Source organism: Bombus impatiens, unplaced genomic scaffold (assembly GCF_000188095.3).
Source record: "Bombus impatiens unplaced genomic scaffold, BIMP_2.2 scf_0019, whole genome shotgun sequence".
In the NCBI taxonomy this organism is placed as follows: domain Eukaryota; kingdom Metazoa; phylum Arthropoda; class Insecta; order Hymenoptera; family Apidae; genus Bombus; species Bombus impatiens.
In genome coordinates, this window is record NT_176438.1 from 1,182,124 (window position 1) to 1,200,714 (window position 18,591).

The 18,591-nt window shown below is 30.0% G+C and overlaps 2 protein-coding genes across 3 annotated transcripts; both read right to left on the reverse strand.

The window, feature by feature from the left end:
• Positions 1 to 2,135: 2,135 nt before the first annotated feature.
• On the reverse strand, positions 2,136 to 11,364 carry LOC105680277 (ras-related protein Rab-8A). 2 transcript variants are annotated; one of them, XR_004460973.1, is made up of 6 exons: positions 11,159 to 11,364; positions 10,257 to 10,317; positions 6,392 to 6,530; positions 6,004 to 6,207; positions 4,658 to 5,191; positions 2,136 to 4,471 (listed from the first exon to the last, which is right to left on the reverse strand). XR_004460973.1 is itself a non-coding variant. In XM_012381165.3 (5 exons), exons 1-5 carry the CDS (start codon positions 11,280 to 11,282, stop codon positions 5,069 to 5,071), a joined length of 651 nt encoding a protein of 216 aa, XP_012236588.1. In that variant the 5' UTR covers positions 11,283 to 11,364; the 3' UTR covers positions 2,136 to 5,068. The 2 variants fall into 2 exon arrangements, 1 of the variants encoding a protein (XP_012236588.1); XM_012381165.3 differs by having other exon boundaries at positions 2,136 to 5,191.
• Positions 11,365 to 15,470: 4,106 nt separating this feature from the next.
• Positions 15,471 to 17,613, reverse strand: LOC100742928. The gene is made up of 3 exons (XM_003484615.4): positions 16,564 to 17,613; positions 16,030 to 16,475; positions 15,471 to 15,844 (listed from the first exon to the last, which is right to left on the reverse strand). The coding sequence occupies exons 1-3, from the start codon at positions 16,757 to 16,759 to the stop codon at positions 15,659 to 15,661; spliced, it is 828 nt and encodes a 275-aa protein (XP_003484663.1). The 5' UTR covers positions 16,760 to 17,613; the 3' UTR covers positions 15,471 to 15,658.
• Positions 17,614 to 18,591: the final 978 nt, after the last annotated feature.

Here is an 18,591-nt window from a genome sequence, read left to right on the forward strand (position 1 = left end):
TTCAAACGAAACATATGAGATATTCTTATCGCTAATAATAAGGTGTGTACTGATAAAGGAAACGTGTAATAAATGTTCTCACTGATTATATTTTTAGTGAATGGACAAAATATTTTTTGAAAGCAGTTCTTCTATTTTTTATTATTTTAGTTCCTATTACTATTTTAAAGTGGACATCAATAAAAGAAAGTTTATCTTAGAAAGAAGAATTTTTATGTGACAAGTAAAAATTGTCTTTTTTGTTTTTATTCCTTCTTTAAATAAATATTTCAGCCAATTGGGAAGGAAGATATTTTCGTAAGATGTCGAAGAGGAAGGTTTTCTTTCGGAATATATATTTCCTAACAAAATATGGACATATAAGCGATTGTATTTATCGTAAGTGAAATATTGACTTTGTCCAAACTTTGGATGTTCGGACTAAAAGAAATCAGCGATTTTGTATTTTGCTGAAAAATTATTTACATGCAGATAAAGAAGGAGAGAAATTTTTATTATTGAAATCGCCAACTAAAATGCATTTTTGCTTGCACGCGTTCAAACGAAGCGCTACAATACATACACCTGACACGACACATGTATTTTTCGTACTCTACTTCCTATACATTATTTCATTGTTAACTCTACGAATCGAATCCGCCACGTATTTTCATAGTGATTATCAAGTCGCATTAATCGAAAGTTGGGAAACAGGTGAACTTTACATGCGGTTAATAAAAGCATGTTCAACTAATGAGCATTTATTCTTTAATTAATCGCGAAAATAAATGACACGGTTTTCATAGTAAAGCTGTACTTTACATTTTGCATTTTGTCAATCACTTTATAGACGCGAAGTCGAAACATGGGAATAACGTTTGAGGTACGTTATCTTGCAAGTAGAAAGAGAGACGACGGCTTGCGAATATTGCGAATATAGTTTCCCGTATTTAGATTTCTCAACGTAACGACATCGATCGAACGCCATGCAACTTAACGCTTGTAGATCTTTTCTTACGGAACATTGTAAAAGGCAGAATCTATGCGAAAAATCAATACTTGATCAGACAAACTTTACCCCCTTTCATGCTCAATAATATGTACATCGTACTTTTTAAAGTTATTAATTGACTATTAATTAACTAAATTATATTTGTTTGTTTCCAATAAAACTAACCTCTCAAATTGTAGTGTATTTTAGCTTTCGTCACAAATCATTCGAGAAAAAACATTTGATTCTGTCGTTAATAATTAATAATATACAACTGTTCTTACGATTCAGATCAAAAGGCAATTCAGCGGTGAGACACGTGAAAATGTGATAAGAAATTTCAGTAAAAGAGCAGAGATTGAAAGAAACAGTTTTGAGGGAGATAGTTGAAAGGTATTGTATTTCGAATACAATTCCCATGTTTACACTTTACGTTAAAACGAATAAGGTGATTATTAGTTTGTGAATATTTTATATATTTATGCAGATTCATATTTTCTGGATACAACCAAACAAATGGAATCTAAACAAAGATTTGTTTCACCTAATAGATATTATAACAAATAATACATTTTAAATATATTAACTTTTATATATTGTTGCATGTTACATGCATCTGATGCATTTTTCATCTTAGATTGTCCCATAAATGCAAGAAATGATAATTGGTAATAATTTTTAAAAGATTCAAAGTGGGACACCTTTTGCAATAATCGTGCGACTCAACAAAAACGACTCTTGTCAAACTTTTAGATAATAACGTATTCTAGTAGATAGCAGCGAAACTTACAACGATAATGGTGTACATTGCGATATTGTAAAAAATGCTCAATGTCGAATGAAGATTAATTTGTTGTTAAAAGTCCTTGCCACGAGGTGCGCAATTCCGCGATTTAATTAAATATGATGTTTCCATGATGTATGTATTTATAAATACATTTATAAAGATTGTGTAATATAACGAATATTTTGTCATCAAAAAATTGAGATGTATTAAAGAAAAATTAAAGACTATTATTTTTTCTTGCCTGGAAATAGACAAACTGGAAAATGAGGAACATATGTTTTGTCATAAATCTCTCAACTTTTGAACTGTTCGACTTCATTGTTGCAATATGTTATTAATGTTTAGCTTTGCCAACAAACAAAAAAGGAAACAAATGACTTATTTCCATCAATTTATTTATCGTAAACCGATATTGTTATGAGCCTTTCGATCGTAATCTTAATATATTTCAAGTACAAGAAAGTGACTAGCTTTTTTCCTTGAAATCGAATCCTTAAGTACATCGAACGTCTGTATGTCGGTATGCCCGATTTCGATGCAATTACAAATCACACACGCTTCTTCATTAATGGAAAAGCAATGGTCCTCGGTTAATAGCGTTGGCAATGTCGACATCTTTTTGCATGCGTGCCGTTTTATGGTGGCCATTGTGATATTAAACGCTTAAACGAAGTATCTATGTATGTCTTACGTCTTACGCGAATGAGATCGTGCGAATGCTCGAAGCAACAGGAAGATACTATATCAATAACATCGATATCTGTTTCTTTAGGCCTTGTGTGAACGTTAAGCGAGTTTATCCAAATGTTCGTAAGTACATATTATACATATGTACTGCTTGCAGCTTGTAATATCCGATAGTTGCGCATATATGTGACTTTCAAATGTATTATTTGTAATTTGTAAATAAATTCGATTGAACCCTCGTGATTGAGCCATTTCAGATTTGAACTGCGAACGAAATCAAACAATTGTACGTATTTATAATTTTCATTATTCGATATAGTTTGGATAGTTGTATAGCGTCCTTGATTGTTGTTGCATATCTTGATTTATAGTTTTGTAAGTTTCGTAATTTTTATGAATATGCAAAACATTTATGAACGACATTCGCTCTGTTATTTGTGTCTTCCTGTTCTTATCTAGTAAGGAAATTCCTTGAAAAAATTGCGTTACAAATACTATATAATTTAATTTTATATAAGTATATGTAAATAATGTTAAATATTAATTCCTTTAATAATATACAAATATATAATTTTGCTATCAATAAAACAACGAAAAAAACTGGGGCCAGAAACTATGTATATACGTACGTATGTGTATGGGAGAAAAATGACCGGCTGTGGTGTCGTGTGCTTTGGCATCCGAGGGTTAATCAATCGTTAAATCAGAGAATCAACGACGATAACAAGTTTTCACGTACGATTTTCCGCACAACGCACAACTGAATGTGGCACGAGCGAAGAAAAACAATTCTGGAAACTTTTGAAACTACAACTATGTTATAAAAGATCAGCAGTTAGTTCGAGTAAAACATATGAGTAAAATTGTGCAAAATTATTGCTAAGAAGCAATTTGTAACATAGTATATTTAATATAATAGGACTGTGTTTAAAATGTTATAAAACGTTTTTCTTGTACAGTTGCACCGTATGTTTCGCTGGTTAGTATGAACGAACGTCATACATATTTTATCGCAAATTTATTAAGTGCTTCAGCCTCTTTAATTTCACATGAACGTTATTGATTATTACAAAAGCTTGATGGGTGTTTCTTATGTTTTCTCCCGTGAGAAACGATCGTGACCGACCCACAGATGTCACAATATTATTTCGTCTTTTATTTAAACAGTCACACGCGAATTTCATTATCAACCATTTTCAAAGTTGCCCTGATGATTCACAACAGCGAACAGCTGTTCGTTATTTACTGCAGTTGGAAACATTGTCATTGCAAATGGGTTCCTCTATCGTGCACGTGTATATCAAAGTTAATTTGTGTTAATTGTTTCAATAATTTATCAAAAATGAAATAATCATATCGGCTTTTTAGTAGGGCATAAGTTGATGTAAAGTACGAGTCTCTCTCTCTTTTCAGTAATAACAATAACGCTTAGCATAGTACATATATAATTGTGCTCTTGTTATGTATACGATTTGCGTTGCTCTACTCGTTAATACGCAGTACGTACAATCGTATATTAACGCGAATATTAGCGCGAACGATATATGCGTCCAACGAATTGTATCACTTGTTCGGCGCTTTAAAACCATTAGAAAAGGAATAGTGCAAAATTCACGATAATATTTGCAATATGGCTTGAAGTATTTGTGACAAGTGACAAGTCATTAGCTACACCGTAGACGTACATGTAATATCTAGCCTTCGATACAAAAATCTCTTTCTATCTCTTGCTTTCTCATCTTCTAGCCTTGCCTCTGCGAGGCTCGCGACTCCTGCCTTTCGTAAAATTTTACTCGACAAATTCGTTCACATCGCTGTAAATCGCATAGTGTGTAAAATAAGCTCTGCTTAGTTCGTGATACTTTTTCACTCGTCGCTAGCACAAAATTTAATTCGTTCGAAATTTAATTAAATTTCAATTTAGTAAAATAAACAATCAACACATAGCGTCGGTGTTCTAGTTTATATCATGCTAAAGATCAATTGACTGAAACCAGCGTGACGAGGTAACAGAGTGTTTCTTTGTCCTAAAAGAGGATTACATATTAGTGTAACTTTTAATATAATTAATGCTACTTGTTTATACATATATATATAGCATTTATTTGCTGCTTTAGAAACTAACTAAAATATTAGAAACGTAATAGTAACCAAGTTTTTATTTCTTTTGTAATTACCACGAAACCGATAAGTTTCAGTAAAATGAATCTTACTTTTAGTTGATAGCACGTTCTCGATGCACCGCTACATTGTCAGGAACAAACGATCTTTCCCTATGTAATGTACGCTATTAGTTACGACAATAAAGCTCAAATAAATATGTACACTGTACACAAAATTAAATAGTTGCAAAAACGTTGTTAATAGATTAAATTGGTAGACTGTTACGCCCTTGATTCGGCTACAAAATACGCGAATGTTAACAGCTAATAGAAAAATGTTGAGGTTATCACGAACTTACCAGAGTTTATCCTACACTTACATATATTGAAATAACGCACTTCTTCTCCTTTTATTTTTGTGCGTAACCATAAAAGATAAAATCTTGTCCGGAGCAGATACTTCGCATTTATCGATATTCGAAGTATATCGTGTCTCGATATTATTCTCCATAATTATGGCAACTAACATGCGCACCTCCAAGGTTCAGCGGAAGGGACGGAGACCGAAACCGAGACGTGAGACCGTTCGTCAGACATAACTATATTGTTGGCTCCTTCCCTTTCGGAAGCTTCGAACAAACTAGCCTGAAATTCAACAATTCGTATACAAAATAAATATTATCATTTATAAATATTATATTATTATTTATAAATATTATAAATAAATAAATATTATTATATAATATAAATAAATATCGTAAATATACATATATGATGCATTTTACGCGAATTTCTACCACGATACGATAATTATTATTATTCGGATTATCGCGTTTCTTGTATTTAAAAGCTATGACTCGCAATCATAATAAAAACGTATACTGTACTTTTCTCCAATTTGGAAAATAAATTCGACTCACTTTTAATTTCAGTGCATAGTGTAGTACGATGTGAAGAAATGAAATCTAAGAGGAGAATTTAACTCGTATTCATTTAGCCCATCAAATGTGTTCAGCTCGTTTTTTGTAAATGAATTGATATTTACTTTTTATCGTATGTTCTTTCTTTTCCTTTATCTTTCTACCGTTTCCCTAACTTTAATATAGTTTCAAACGATATAAATAGGACCATATGCGTTTGTCTGGTATCACTTGCATCATAAAAATGTTTACAGTTTAATTAAGAAAAAATGTAAACAAGATAAAATAGTCCTGAGATTGTATATAAATTTTGTAAGATTAGGCAAAGAAACTAACGGTTGCACAATTCTTCACGCTTTTTTTTATCTTCTTTTATGTAACGAATTCTACTAAAATAACGTAAAACGACAGACATTTCGAAATTCCGCGAATCGTCGATAACGGAACACATTCAAATAACGATGAAACTTACGTACATTGAATATATTTTATACATATGACAAAAAGCACGTATATAACTGAAAAGAGCAACAATACCCGACGTCCTCGTTGCTCTCGTATTCTTCTAGCTAAAGTAAGGAAAGCTTCCTCGATGTTTATATTTTCCTTACAAGACACTTCGAAGAAAGGCATATCGAAATTCTCGGCTATTTTCTGCCCCCTTTCCGCATCGACAGCCCTATGCGCGGTAACGTCACATTTGTTTGCTGCAACTACCTTCACTACATCTGGCGAGGCGTTCTGCAAAGAAAAAGCATTCAAGAGTTTTCATCATTTTTATCAAATATCCATCGAAATTCAAGTAAAACTGTGTGGTTTCTATTCTTTTCTTTTCTTTTCTATTTTTTTCTTTTTTATCTTTTCTTTTTATACTTTGTATTCCAGCAAACAGGATTATTAACGAAATATTATCTCGTATTCTTACTTCTTGAATATTTCGTAGCCAGTAGGATAAATGATTGAAACTTTCTAAGCTAGTGACGTCATACATCAGAAGGATACCCATGGCACCGCGATAATAAGCTGTTGTTAGCGCTCTAAATCGCTCTTGACCAGCAGTATCCCTTAAGAAGTCGATAGTATATTAATAATAGTGATTGATAGAGACATCGTGTAGTAACAATTAATCGTATAATAATAAGTTAGCGTATGCAATGCTTATATTTTGCGGTTTAGATTATCATTGTTATTAACACATTGTTAAGCAGCGATGAACGATAGAGAATTGATGAGCAGTATGGCAAACAGTAATACGTAAAAAGTGGCAAAATACAGGTATGAAGTTCGCGAGGCAAGTAAAACATTATGAGAAGCGATTACATCGATAAAATCTTGTGAAAATCAATGCCAACATACGTAAAGGTGGTTATATGTAACCGTCGTATGGAAACGTTAGAAAATATTAGACGGTACGAACACATATTATGTAAATTATCGTTCATTTCTTTGCAAATTTATAATGCAAAATATCCGCTTCCACGGCCTCGGCCAGAGTATGACCACATCAGTGTAATTAAATTGTGTACAAATAAAGTTAATGGAACTTATTATTGGTATATCAATTTATTTTAATACGAAGATAACCGATGACACGTATAATTTTTTGAATAAAATTGTCGCTGATATGCACTGATTTTGGGATAAAGTATAATCATCAATTATTGCGTTAGTTTGTCAGTTAAGTAGCTGGTCAACAATGTGTTAACGTTATGCCATAGAGTACTGTATTCGATGTATCCGTGAATGTGTTACAACCAATTACAGGTTGCCTGAACTTGCAGTCCTTGAAAATGACTATATATTTCTAGATATGTTACTCTACATTTAGCAGTTGGATTGATTTATACATATGTATATCCAACTCGGATATACATTTTAACGTGTATGTTTTCACGTATATATTTTAGCGTGTATATGTAGTACGAGATAGAAGTTTCAAATATGTTGCTTAAAGAAATTTCAAAAATCGTAGAAAATCAAAATGTGATAACAATCTGTCGAGTTCGTCAATTTTTCGACTTGCAATGTCGATTGTAAAAGATGGTCCTTTATATCCATTATCGTCCTGAATGAAAGTGACATATTTGAAAAAGATAATCACAGGTATGGAAAAATTTAAGTAGGATCACTTAAGCTAATTAACAATAACAAATAATAGTTGATAAGTTATGGCTATAGCAGTCGGTATTTAAAAATACCCAATTAATATCATTTTCATAAAAATTCCGATTTATAGATTTTAGTTTAAACCATGCAAATAGTCCAACATAATTTAATAAAATTTTTTTCGAGAGGAATACCCTTACACATATGTAAAAGATAATTTAATATTATTTAAGCATAATAACAAAACATAATAATCTATCTCAGTTAAAATTTTCAATTTAGAGATTATTAAATTTACAGATTTTCATATACGAATTTCGATGTTACACTACAAGAATGCTTTCATCCCGAGACAAAATACTACAATAGTTAGGTAAATAACGAGAGTCGGCTGATAAGTAACACTGATAAGAACGCTCCCCTGTATCTCGAGAACGAGAAGAGTTAGAACCCCGTGTGAGCACTCATCTTGCAGCTACATTCTTTATTAAACATGCCAAATATCTCGATAAATTTACTTGACACAGTATCGTTCAGAGCGAAACTGAATATAGATGGGAAGTTTTTAACGACGGAAAACATTACGTCGATGGAAATTCATCGCCATGCCATTCATCGTGTCATTACATCAATACAACGAAGGATTTGCGAATTTCACCATTTGCTCTAATTTTAAGAATAACGATAGAGGTTAAACAAGATAGCTTAAACAAGATAGGTATCCTTTGAGTCTTTCCTCACACACGGTCCAAAACAGTTCGAAAGCGGCTCACTTAACCATGATGGCAGAGAAATTATCGGCCGAGCCTTCGTTAGCGACGGTATACCGAGTCAAACTATAAAAACAATGTTAGCCTGACTCTTCGTTGGGACAGTACGAGGCGTCATTCTGCCCGTGGGAAAAATTCTGTTGAGAAAAATATCTAGAACTCTTCAAACCAAAAACAAAACATGTGATACGAGAAAGAGGCGATACGGCATATTGAATTCACACAGATCACCGATCTCTCTAATTACGCAAAACAATATTGGAAAGGACAACAGACTCGTGAATTAAAAATAAATAAATAAAAGAGAAAAAGATATCTAGGTCGAAATACAATTTTACATGGGATACATCACTCGTATTGAAGTATATGCAGGGTCTGTACTCATTAGACGACTTAACGTTGAAAAAACTAGTGTAGAAAACAGCGATACTAATAGTATTATTATCTATCAAAGTCAATAATATTGGAGATATAATCGGACAGGTTGCTGAAAAAATGCTCTAGTTTCTAGAATTGATAAAATCCTCGGCACCAGGTCGTTTCAATAACCAATACTTAGTCTTCCAATGTTCGCAGAGAAGTCTGAACCATGTGTGGCGTCTACTTTATTCGTGTATTTAGGGAAAACTAAACACTTACAGAATAATTGCTACCTTTATCCAAATCTTTATACAAACTTTTATCCTCTTTGGATAAGCTTGAGAGGAAGATGAAGTTGATACAAAAATCTTCTTAGCGCACTCGACACGCCACACGGCGATCTCTAGAGCTTAATAGGATAAGAGAAGCTCAAAAAAGAAGTATATATATACATATAATTATTTTTGTAAGACTTGTGATATTCAAATGAGGACTATGACCAAAGAGGAATGCAAAAACTCATAAATAATGATAATAAAAAGAAAGAAAGAAATATCTTAAAGTTACTGTCTTTGAACAACTATAATCTAGAGAACGAAACATAGAGGATCAAACGAACTTATTATGTAATACATGTAATAAGAATAAGTCACTTTCGTTTAGGCAATGTTGTGACATCTAGAGAACGGAAACGGAACGACGTGTAATCTTTTCGAACGAAGCTCTTCAGATATGTAATTACGATTGGACTTCATCAACAGGTAAGTTCGTTTGATCGTTCAATCATATTGAAAAGGAAATATAGTATTTTGTAGCTGATGAATTTCTCCATTTTCCATCTTTCATTTCCTTTTTGTTTCATTTCGGAAGAACTTTCGTTCTTGAGATACAGACGAGTGTGCATTGCTTAACAGTTGACTCTCGTACTTAACGTAACTATACTATTTTACGGAGATTAACAAAAGCAAAGTCTTGTATATTATTTACAGAATATCCTTTGATTTTCTTTCCCCTTACCCTTACAATTAATATCAATTATCAATATGTGTTATTGTAAAATATAAAATTAGAATAAAATGGAAAATTATACAATTTTAATATATATAAGTGTGCAAAATTCTCGAATGGATATATCATATTTCATTATAATATCAGTGTAAATTCTTTCGTAATTCTTTGTTTTACTGCTGTTTCAATAATTCGAACACTTTTATGTTATTAGCGATCTTAATAATATTAATCTTTATATATAATTTTATATTTACAGAATAAAAAGTTATATTTATATACTATGTTTATGACTAGGAGTAATACATTTATAATAAAAGATTTAACCTTTATATTATATGTTATAAGGATTAAAAATATCACGATAATGTAATGGAGCACATAAATTCATTGACTTTTATCGATAAATTAATTTTATCAATTGATTTTAATAGAAAGCACGTTATATTTATATTTCGGAACATAAAAATATAAATATACGCGCGTTTCATATAATTCACATGATATTTACATAACAAATAGGATAAATAAAAATATGAAACTCACCAAATTTGAAGTTTAATTGGCGTTCCATCCAAGTTAATTATTTTTTGCTTGAAATCGATACCTGTTGATTCATTATTCTTAAAAACCACAAAACAGACTTTTACTTTACTAAGTATGTATTAGCCAAACATTGTTTATGAAATTCGTATAACAAAAATGATCTACGTAACTATAAGGAAAATGTCCCGTTAGCAATACTGACAAAAAAAAAAGATATCAATTTTCAAATTTTAACTTGATACTGTATGTTCTAATAAATCATACAAATTTCACCCCATTATAATAAACGCGATAAAACAACTTCATTCATATTATATATATTAAAGATTCTTATTGGGGAAGACTCGTTTCCCTGCAATCAGCTGATTGATGTCGTTAAACAGTTATTTCCTAAAATATCGCTTTATCGTGATAATTTTTCCAATAAAATTATTTCGCTTATCGTTTGTTTTCTTAAGCAAATGCAAGCAGACGCGAAAATAAATACACAAATATCTAAATTTGAATGTTGAATATCTATGCAAATATAAATAGAATGTGAATGTGAAATAAAACTCCATGGAACCGTTATACGTAAGAACATATTATATTGCTAAAGGTAACCATAAATAGATTTTTCGGCAACAAAATTGTCTAGAAAGTAAGAATATGTACTTGTCAACAAGCTCTACAGCTGAAGGATCGAAATATAACATCAATGCGGTCCATTCTTTCCTCTAACTTGGAATCACTGTATTTTCATTATCATCGGTGTTATGAATTCGATTGGTAGTCGCAATAGCTTCATAAAACTACCGTAAACAGCTTGTTTTACAGCGATCCATCAGCTTATTAATTCTTAACCGTCGAAGCATATATCGAACACGAACGTAATACGCGAGGATTTCGACGATGCGTCTCACCTATCGTTGATATATAAGTATCGTAGTAACGTTCGTCACAATAACGATGCACGATGCAAGTTTTTCCAACGTTCGAGTCACCTAGCACCAGAACCTTGTAAGTGGCTGCGAAATCAAGCGCCATGTTTGCTTTCGAACTGAACTGTTGTTGAGTTGACAAGAGAGTCGTCGGCCGGCGGTTGTTCTTTGGATACTTTGGGGGTGGAGGATCGATTCGAAGCCTGCGCTTTTCTTCGTGCCGTTAAGGCTGCTCTCACAATTGCAACATCACGTTGGTCATGCGCGACAACCTTTGACCCAAAGGAAAATGCGTACAATATTACGCTACAATTGAAAAAGATCTTTTCTCCCTGCATTTTCGCTGATCTATAATAACAATATGTGAATCTTAACAACCTAGATAAATTAATAATTACAGGAGCAATACTTTATATATACGTTTCCTGTGAAGGCTGACTACGCTATAGCGAAGCATATAGATTGTAAATATTAATTAACAATATGGCAATAACGAACGTATTGAGACTTACCGTAAGGAACTCTTACTTAAGAAACTATCTACACTCCTGTTCGTAAACGTTACGACACTCGCTGGTTTTCTAGGAAATGTAACGATCTAATCTTAAACTACCAAGGAAATGATTGAATGTAACGTAAGATTGCGATCCAATATACGTAGAAAACAGAAATTCGTTACAACTATTTAAAATTATCGTAACATAATATACGTTGACACGCACCTTCACGTCTCTAGTTTAATCTAAATCCTATTGAAAAAATGTAATATTAATTATTTCATTTAATTAGATAGGACACTGCAAGAAGTCTGATAAAAAGCTGAATCTGTACTGTGAAACTATCATCTGCAGTATACACAGGGTCAAATAGCCAAAAGTACGATAATAATATGAATATCAAAATTAATCGAAATAATCAAAGTACCAAAATATTGCAATTCTATATGATTTGAAAATTACAGGCAGATACTGATTTTATTATTGTCTATTGACTTTTAAGAACTAATAGTAGTCAGAATATTCCACTATATGTAGCTATGACAATTATAAAGAATAAAATCATTACAGTTGTAATTAAAAATTACAAAATACTTTTCAGCGTTAATGTATGTATCTACAATTCGATAATTCTACACATTACTGGATGTAATTAGTGGAATAAACAATTCATGTTAGTTTATGGTATAATTCTTTTTTGTACGAAAATGATGTTAAAATATTATTAAATAGGGGATGATGATTACAGAGTTCATCATTTTACATACGTTACATTTACTAATGAAAAATGAAAAGCATAATAACTAATACGTAATAAGTTATAAATCTGTTCGTCCGAATACGATATCGATTTGGACATAAAATCTTCCTGCAGTATAAAAATATGTTTTTAATTAATTAAATATATCAATTTATAAAGGTTGTTCGTATGAAACTCCAATTATACTGATTAAAATGTGCCAATGATATACGCCTTGGATTTAAAAATTTGTTTAAAGAAACAATATTGTAATTATTAAGATGCTTTTATTAGTTTTTAGTCCTTATAGAAAATACTTTGGTAGAAAATAATTAACCTATCATAATGTTTTTTATAGTCTTATTTATGTCTTTTTACTTGAAGTTAAATTTTAATAATATATATTAAATTAATAAATTTAAACGAATTTAAATGTATACGAGTGAAATGCTTCTACGGTTGAAATCATCTTTTTCATTTGAGGTATAAATCAAAAGTATTTTGAATCCTTCCGTTATTACGTTATCATGTTTATTCTGAAAATTACGAATAACAAAATCATGAAAACTTCAATCGTTAAAATAATTATTAATGGTATAAACTGCGAAAAGGGTCTCGTGTTTTTGTTTTAATAAAATACTATTTCGTAGATCGAAGTAAAAAAGATATAAATACAACAAACTTTCGTGTAAATTTTATTTTCTTTATACATGTTCCATCAACCACAATTTCAAATACGATATTACATTTCGTTCATAGTATTCCTAATATGTTTCGAATACAATATAAATGTTGGGTCGATCTAATTTTTACAAAAGGTACACAAGAATAAAATAAATTAGACTCTCGTTTAAAATTAATACAATAAATTAGCAACTATTAGAAATATAATTTCATATTATAGGCCGCATCATTAACAATGATATTACGAGATGTGATCACAAATGTTTGATATGACGAGAATAAATAAATACTAACAGGTAATTTCAGTAAGTACTTTCAGTAAGAGTTACTTTTAATCATTAAAAAATCAATTTGTTTCCTTAATTGTATAATACACGCAGAAATATAAAATTATCATTGTAGCAGATATCACTCAGGTTAGTTAGTATAAAGCATTGAACTAATGAATATTTAATTACTACTGAAACAAAGTCAAAGTTGTATATATTCAAAAACAGTTCTACTAAATTCTAGATAATACGATAATAAACGTTTATTGTGTACAATGTTATCATTATACAGAAATAAAATGAAATAAAAGTCTCTGAAGTAATTCAAATATTAATTTGTTTTTGAAATATGAAATATGCAACATACAAGCAGAGAGGATGGTACTGGACTAAATTAAGTTATACCTTTATAGTCCTGAAATATTTCTTCTTCTCTCTAATACAGTAGAACAATGAATAGTGCCAACTATTAAAAGTTTTTACTTTGAAATAAACTAATTCTTAAATTGGTTACTTCATTATTGGTTTCCGTAAAAGGTTCTTAAAGTCTTATACAATATCTATTATCACCTGTAGAATCAATTCGTATATTATAATAACATTAAGTCAATGAGATATTAACGAAAATAATTCGCATTGTATGTAGGCACTTTGTTGTGGCCTTGTTCCTTAACAAGAGCACTGCTCTTCAAAACTGCCAATAATTATATTATACATTCCTTGTTTCTTTTATAATTATTTTTATTTTTAAGAAACGTATCGCGAACGTTGTGTATGATATGTTCCTTTCGTTGATATAATTTATATGTATAATCTTGAATGTTCCTCGTTTGTTTAATCACGATATTTAAATAAATGTGCAAAAAAATTGCAAAGCTATAACAGTATTTCGTAATCACCTGGTATACACAATATACACAAACAATAATCACAAAAATATATCGATAAATATTTCGAAAACGAGAAAGTGATCTTATCCTTGCGTCTAAACTAAACTTCTATAACTATTCTGACTAATATATCTAAATTAAGAACACATTCGTTAATATCAAAAAGTAGGCAATTTTCAAATGGTAATGTATACTACTACTTACTTTGGAATTTATTCTGATCTAAATAATTCGTTATTAAATTGATTAATTATTATCGATATAGCAAGAAAAAGTAATTTTTGTGACAAAAAAATGTGCACAATTTCATCTTTAGACAACTATCGTTGTTCGCTTATCGTTACAGCATACATTCCACTGATGTCAAAGATTAATAGTTAATCAATATCATTAATTAACTATTAATTATTATCGAAAAAGAATAACTATAAATATATTTATTTCAATGCTAAAAAGATATAAGTGATTAATCATAATTTCTCTACTTACATGTACTACTTTTTTGTTAATACCTAAAATATATTTTGTTTTAGTAGATAAGATAAATAATTTGCTATTTTGCAAACGTAAAAGACACAAACAACCTAAAAGGATAGCCTTCCTATTGTAAGCAACTTGTACTTTGTAGGCATTTTCAACTATATATATATACATATATAATATATTAAGAATATATAAAATGAAATAGAACACAGAAAGATAAAAGCTCTTCAAATGTGTAACATTGTTTAAGTAATAATGGAAACCACTCTGTAATGGAATCTATTAAACTAAATTGACTAATTTGTAATTGTAAGTAAATATTCTTTCAGCAAAAGTATCAGCACCACAAAAGGTATTATAAAGGTTTATAAATACAGGATGTATAAGAAAGTTGGAGAAAACTTTAAGAGTATGTATATAGTACTCATCAAAACAAGTAAAAAAGTCTTACTAAACATGGATCCAAAAACCATTAGTTCTGGTATTATGAGATGTTTAGTGTATAATAGTACAGTTTTATAATAAACCAATGTAAGGGATAAGAAAAATGTCAGTAATTGATGTGATAGGAAAAAATGTGCCCAAGTGTGTGTGTGTTTGCATATGTAAATAAACAGGTGGCATATTGAACATATGCTGTAGAGTTAATATCTTATTGGCAAAAACATCTCGTAATTCCAAAACTAATAGTTTTTGAACCTACATTTATTAAAACCTTTTTGCTTATTTTGATGAGTGCTATATGCTCCTGAAGTTTTTCCCCAAACCTTTTGCACTTCCTGTATATGTGTACATATATATTTTTTCAATAATATTCATTTATAGATATACATCTTTCAAAACTTGGTATAAGAAAATAAGTTAAATTAAACGATCATTTCATCTTTAAGACACTATTTTTAGGCATTATAATGACTGAATTACAATATGGCACAAATGCATAATCCTATACATATCATTCCCAACATATAAGCTAGATCTCTTTTGATACTAGGATCTCGTTTGGCAGAACCAGGAAGATTATAAATATGTTTCCACTTAACTGTCCATAATGGAATAGCAACATGAAGAATATCTGGGATCATAAATCCAAGATCACGTACAACCTATTACATAAAAAATTACTAACTAAACATTATAATTTGTATATACATATTATGTATTGCATATTGTACACATATACATATTCATTCATATATAAATGAATTGATGCAAATGATTGTAATATGTTACATTATAAATTGCATATAGTTATTATGATTATGACACATGATTCCTTAAATACTATTACCTGATGTGCATGTCCTTCTCCTCTGAAAACATTGGCAACAAATTGATCCCAACCACCTGCTAAAATATGTAAAATAGCTATTGCAGCTATACCAAATGCTTTTCTATGAGTTACTGGATTTTTATTATCTGCCAGATGAACAACCAGGAAAGTAGAAATCAGTTCAGTGACAGAGAAAAACAATTGATGGTACCATTGGGAATAGAACTCATCATTCCAATAATTCATATAAACCCACCAAGTATAGTAATGTGAGAAAATAGCAGTTAAAAAAAGGATCATCATAGAAAGTCTAAGGCGATTATGAAAAGCTAGCCATGTTAAATGTTTCACTACTTCATAGAAAGTAATAATTCCAATTACAATCGTAATCCATATTTTTAAAGTATTCGATGTGGCATTAAAATACATATGTTTATAAGAGGCAATGCCAGACTCATATGATCCTGCAATAATATATCAATAGTTTTTGAAAACTAATTGAATGTAGTTCTATAACTAGTCACATAAAATATATAAACAAGATTAACTTACCCTTAAATACTGTGTCCCAACATGAACAAGAACAATACTGTTTGTCTACGTCTCTTGAATATTCTTGCCAAAAGTAGTACAAAAATGCAATATGCAATGGTGGGATTGTTAATGGTGCTAGTATTCCTAATGTTTTAGAACTGCACGATGCAAAATTTGCATACAGCATACGTTTTAATATCTTTGTAAAACCCATATGTACAAACTTTTATTCACATTGAAACTCACTTATGTTAAAAGAACATACTTAGCAATCATTTCATAATCGGTTTTTTATTAAATAATTTTTACTTATAATTCGTATTAAGTGAATAAATTATATAACATCTGCATTGTACACAGTATTTTAAAATTATTGTGAAGTGAGATAATGTAAAAACCTTGGCAATAATTCTTTGGTACATATAGAAATAAAATAAACTTATATCTTGATCTCTCACTATTTATTTTAATGTATTTCATTAATAAGATTCTGCTCAAAAACGTATTACAAATCTTTTAATCTTTCGGCTTTTCTAAATTTCTTAATGATTGACCCAATTATAAGTCATAATTCTATAAATATCCTCTGCATTATTTATAGATCATGCTAGTATAACATTGCAATTACTTTCACTTATGTCCTTTAATCTCTTTTATAAAACTAGTAGCAAGTAACCGATTGTTTACAATAATACTGTTAATTTCAATAACAATCTTGTCTTGCATTTAGTAATGAAGTAATTACATAAATTAGAGTAATATATTTTGTTTCATAATCAGTCTTGTCGGTGCTCATTCATGTAAATCACATAGAATTCGAATCTATCACTTTCTTATGTTTTTAAGTAAAATATCATAAAAATTAATTTTTGATTGGATCCTTGTAGCATTGTAAATGTCACATACAATATTTAATAAAATTCTACTTTTATATTAACATGACACCACGTAAAAATATTGAAATTGGCACAAATGTGTTAAATGAGAACTACAAAATAATGTTTCCATTCTTACTGTCTATCGGTTTTATTAGACGAAGGGCTTTGCCCCCTCTGAAGATTTCTCGCGCATGCGCAGATCCTGTTTCCATGCGAGAAACCACGTGTAAATATCTTTTGTAGGCTCGAATTGTTCCGATTTAAACAAAAATAATAAGTGCATATTACAGGCTGCTAACCCAATTAAATAAAGATGAAACGTGCTGTAAAAGTTTATTAAGTTTAAATTGTGTAAAACATAATGTGTGTAATTCTGTATCGTTTTAAATACTACACAAAAGCTTCTCGTTTAAAGTTTGCTTTAACTTTGTCAAAGTATTTGTTAAAATTGTAATAAATATGAATGTGCCATGATACTGATATTGAAGTTAACAAAAATGGAGAAAAATGGTAAGTATATGAATATTGGCTTATGTGATTTGTACTTGCATAAGAGTTATCTTTCATTGTATAATAGCTTTGCCCAATATTAAATGAATCTATTCTTGTTTGAAAAATTTGAAATATAAGATATAGCCAATGAAAGTTTGTTATATTTAATCAAAAAATTATAAAATATTAGAAGAATGATCTCTTAGTATTTACTCTTTAGAAAGTATTCCTATTGAAAATTATTACATATTCTCTTTTTATTGTTACTTGTAATACATACATATGTAGGCGTAATACATACATATGTTATTAATAATTACATTAATGAAAACAAATGTATCATTTTGGTTATTATTTTTATTAAAAGCAGTTAATTAATTAATTTAATAATAGCAGTTAATTTCATATATTTATTTAATAATAAGACAAATATATTTTAAGCATTGCCAAAGAGAATAAAAACTGAAACTATAGAATAACCGAACGAAAGTATTTTACAAACAAGATTATACTTTGCGTAGAATAAGAAATGATCACAAGTTTGTTCATTCGTAAATAGACTTAACGATTTCTTGTTTTTGCGATTACTGCCCGAAATTTTTCATAAATCATTCCAAAATTTGCTAGATAAGTCATAATGATGTTACATTAATTAATGCACAAAATATACGTTCTA

Coding starts and splice junctions, on each gene's coding strand:
- LOC105680277 (XM_012381165.3), bottom strand. CDS start 11,282: ATGGCGCTTGATTTCGCAGCCACTTACAAGGTTCTGGTGCTAGGTGAC. Junction 10,318..11,158: donor TACTTATATATCAACGATAG/GTGAGACGCATC, acceptor ATGAATCAACAG/GTATCGATTTCAAGCAAAAA. Junction 6,531..10,256: donor CCAATTAAACTTCAAATTTG/GTGAGTTTCATA, acceptor CGACTTCTTAAG/GGATACTGCTGGTCAAGAGC.
- LOC100742928 (XM_003484615.4), bottom strand. CDS start 16,759: ATGGGTTTTACAAAGATATTAAAACGTATGCTGTATGCAAATTTTGCA. Junction 16,476..16,563: donor TTGGGACACAGTATTTAAGG/GTAAGTTAATCT, acceptor ATATTATTGCAG/GATCATATGAGTCTGGCATT. Junction 15,845..16,029: donor GAGAAGGACATGCACATCAG/GTAATAGTATTT, acceptor TTTATGTAATAG/GTTGTACGTGATCTTGGATT.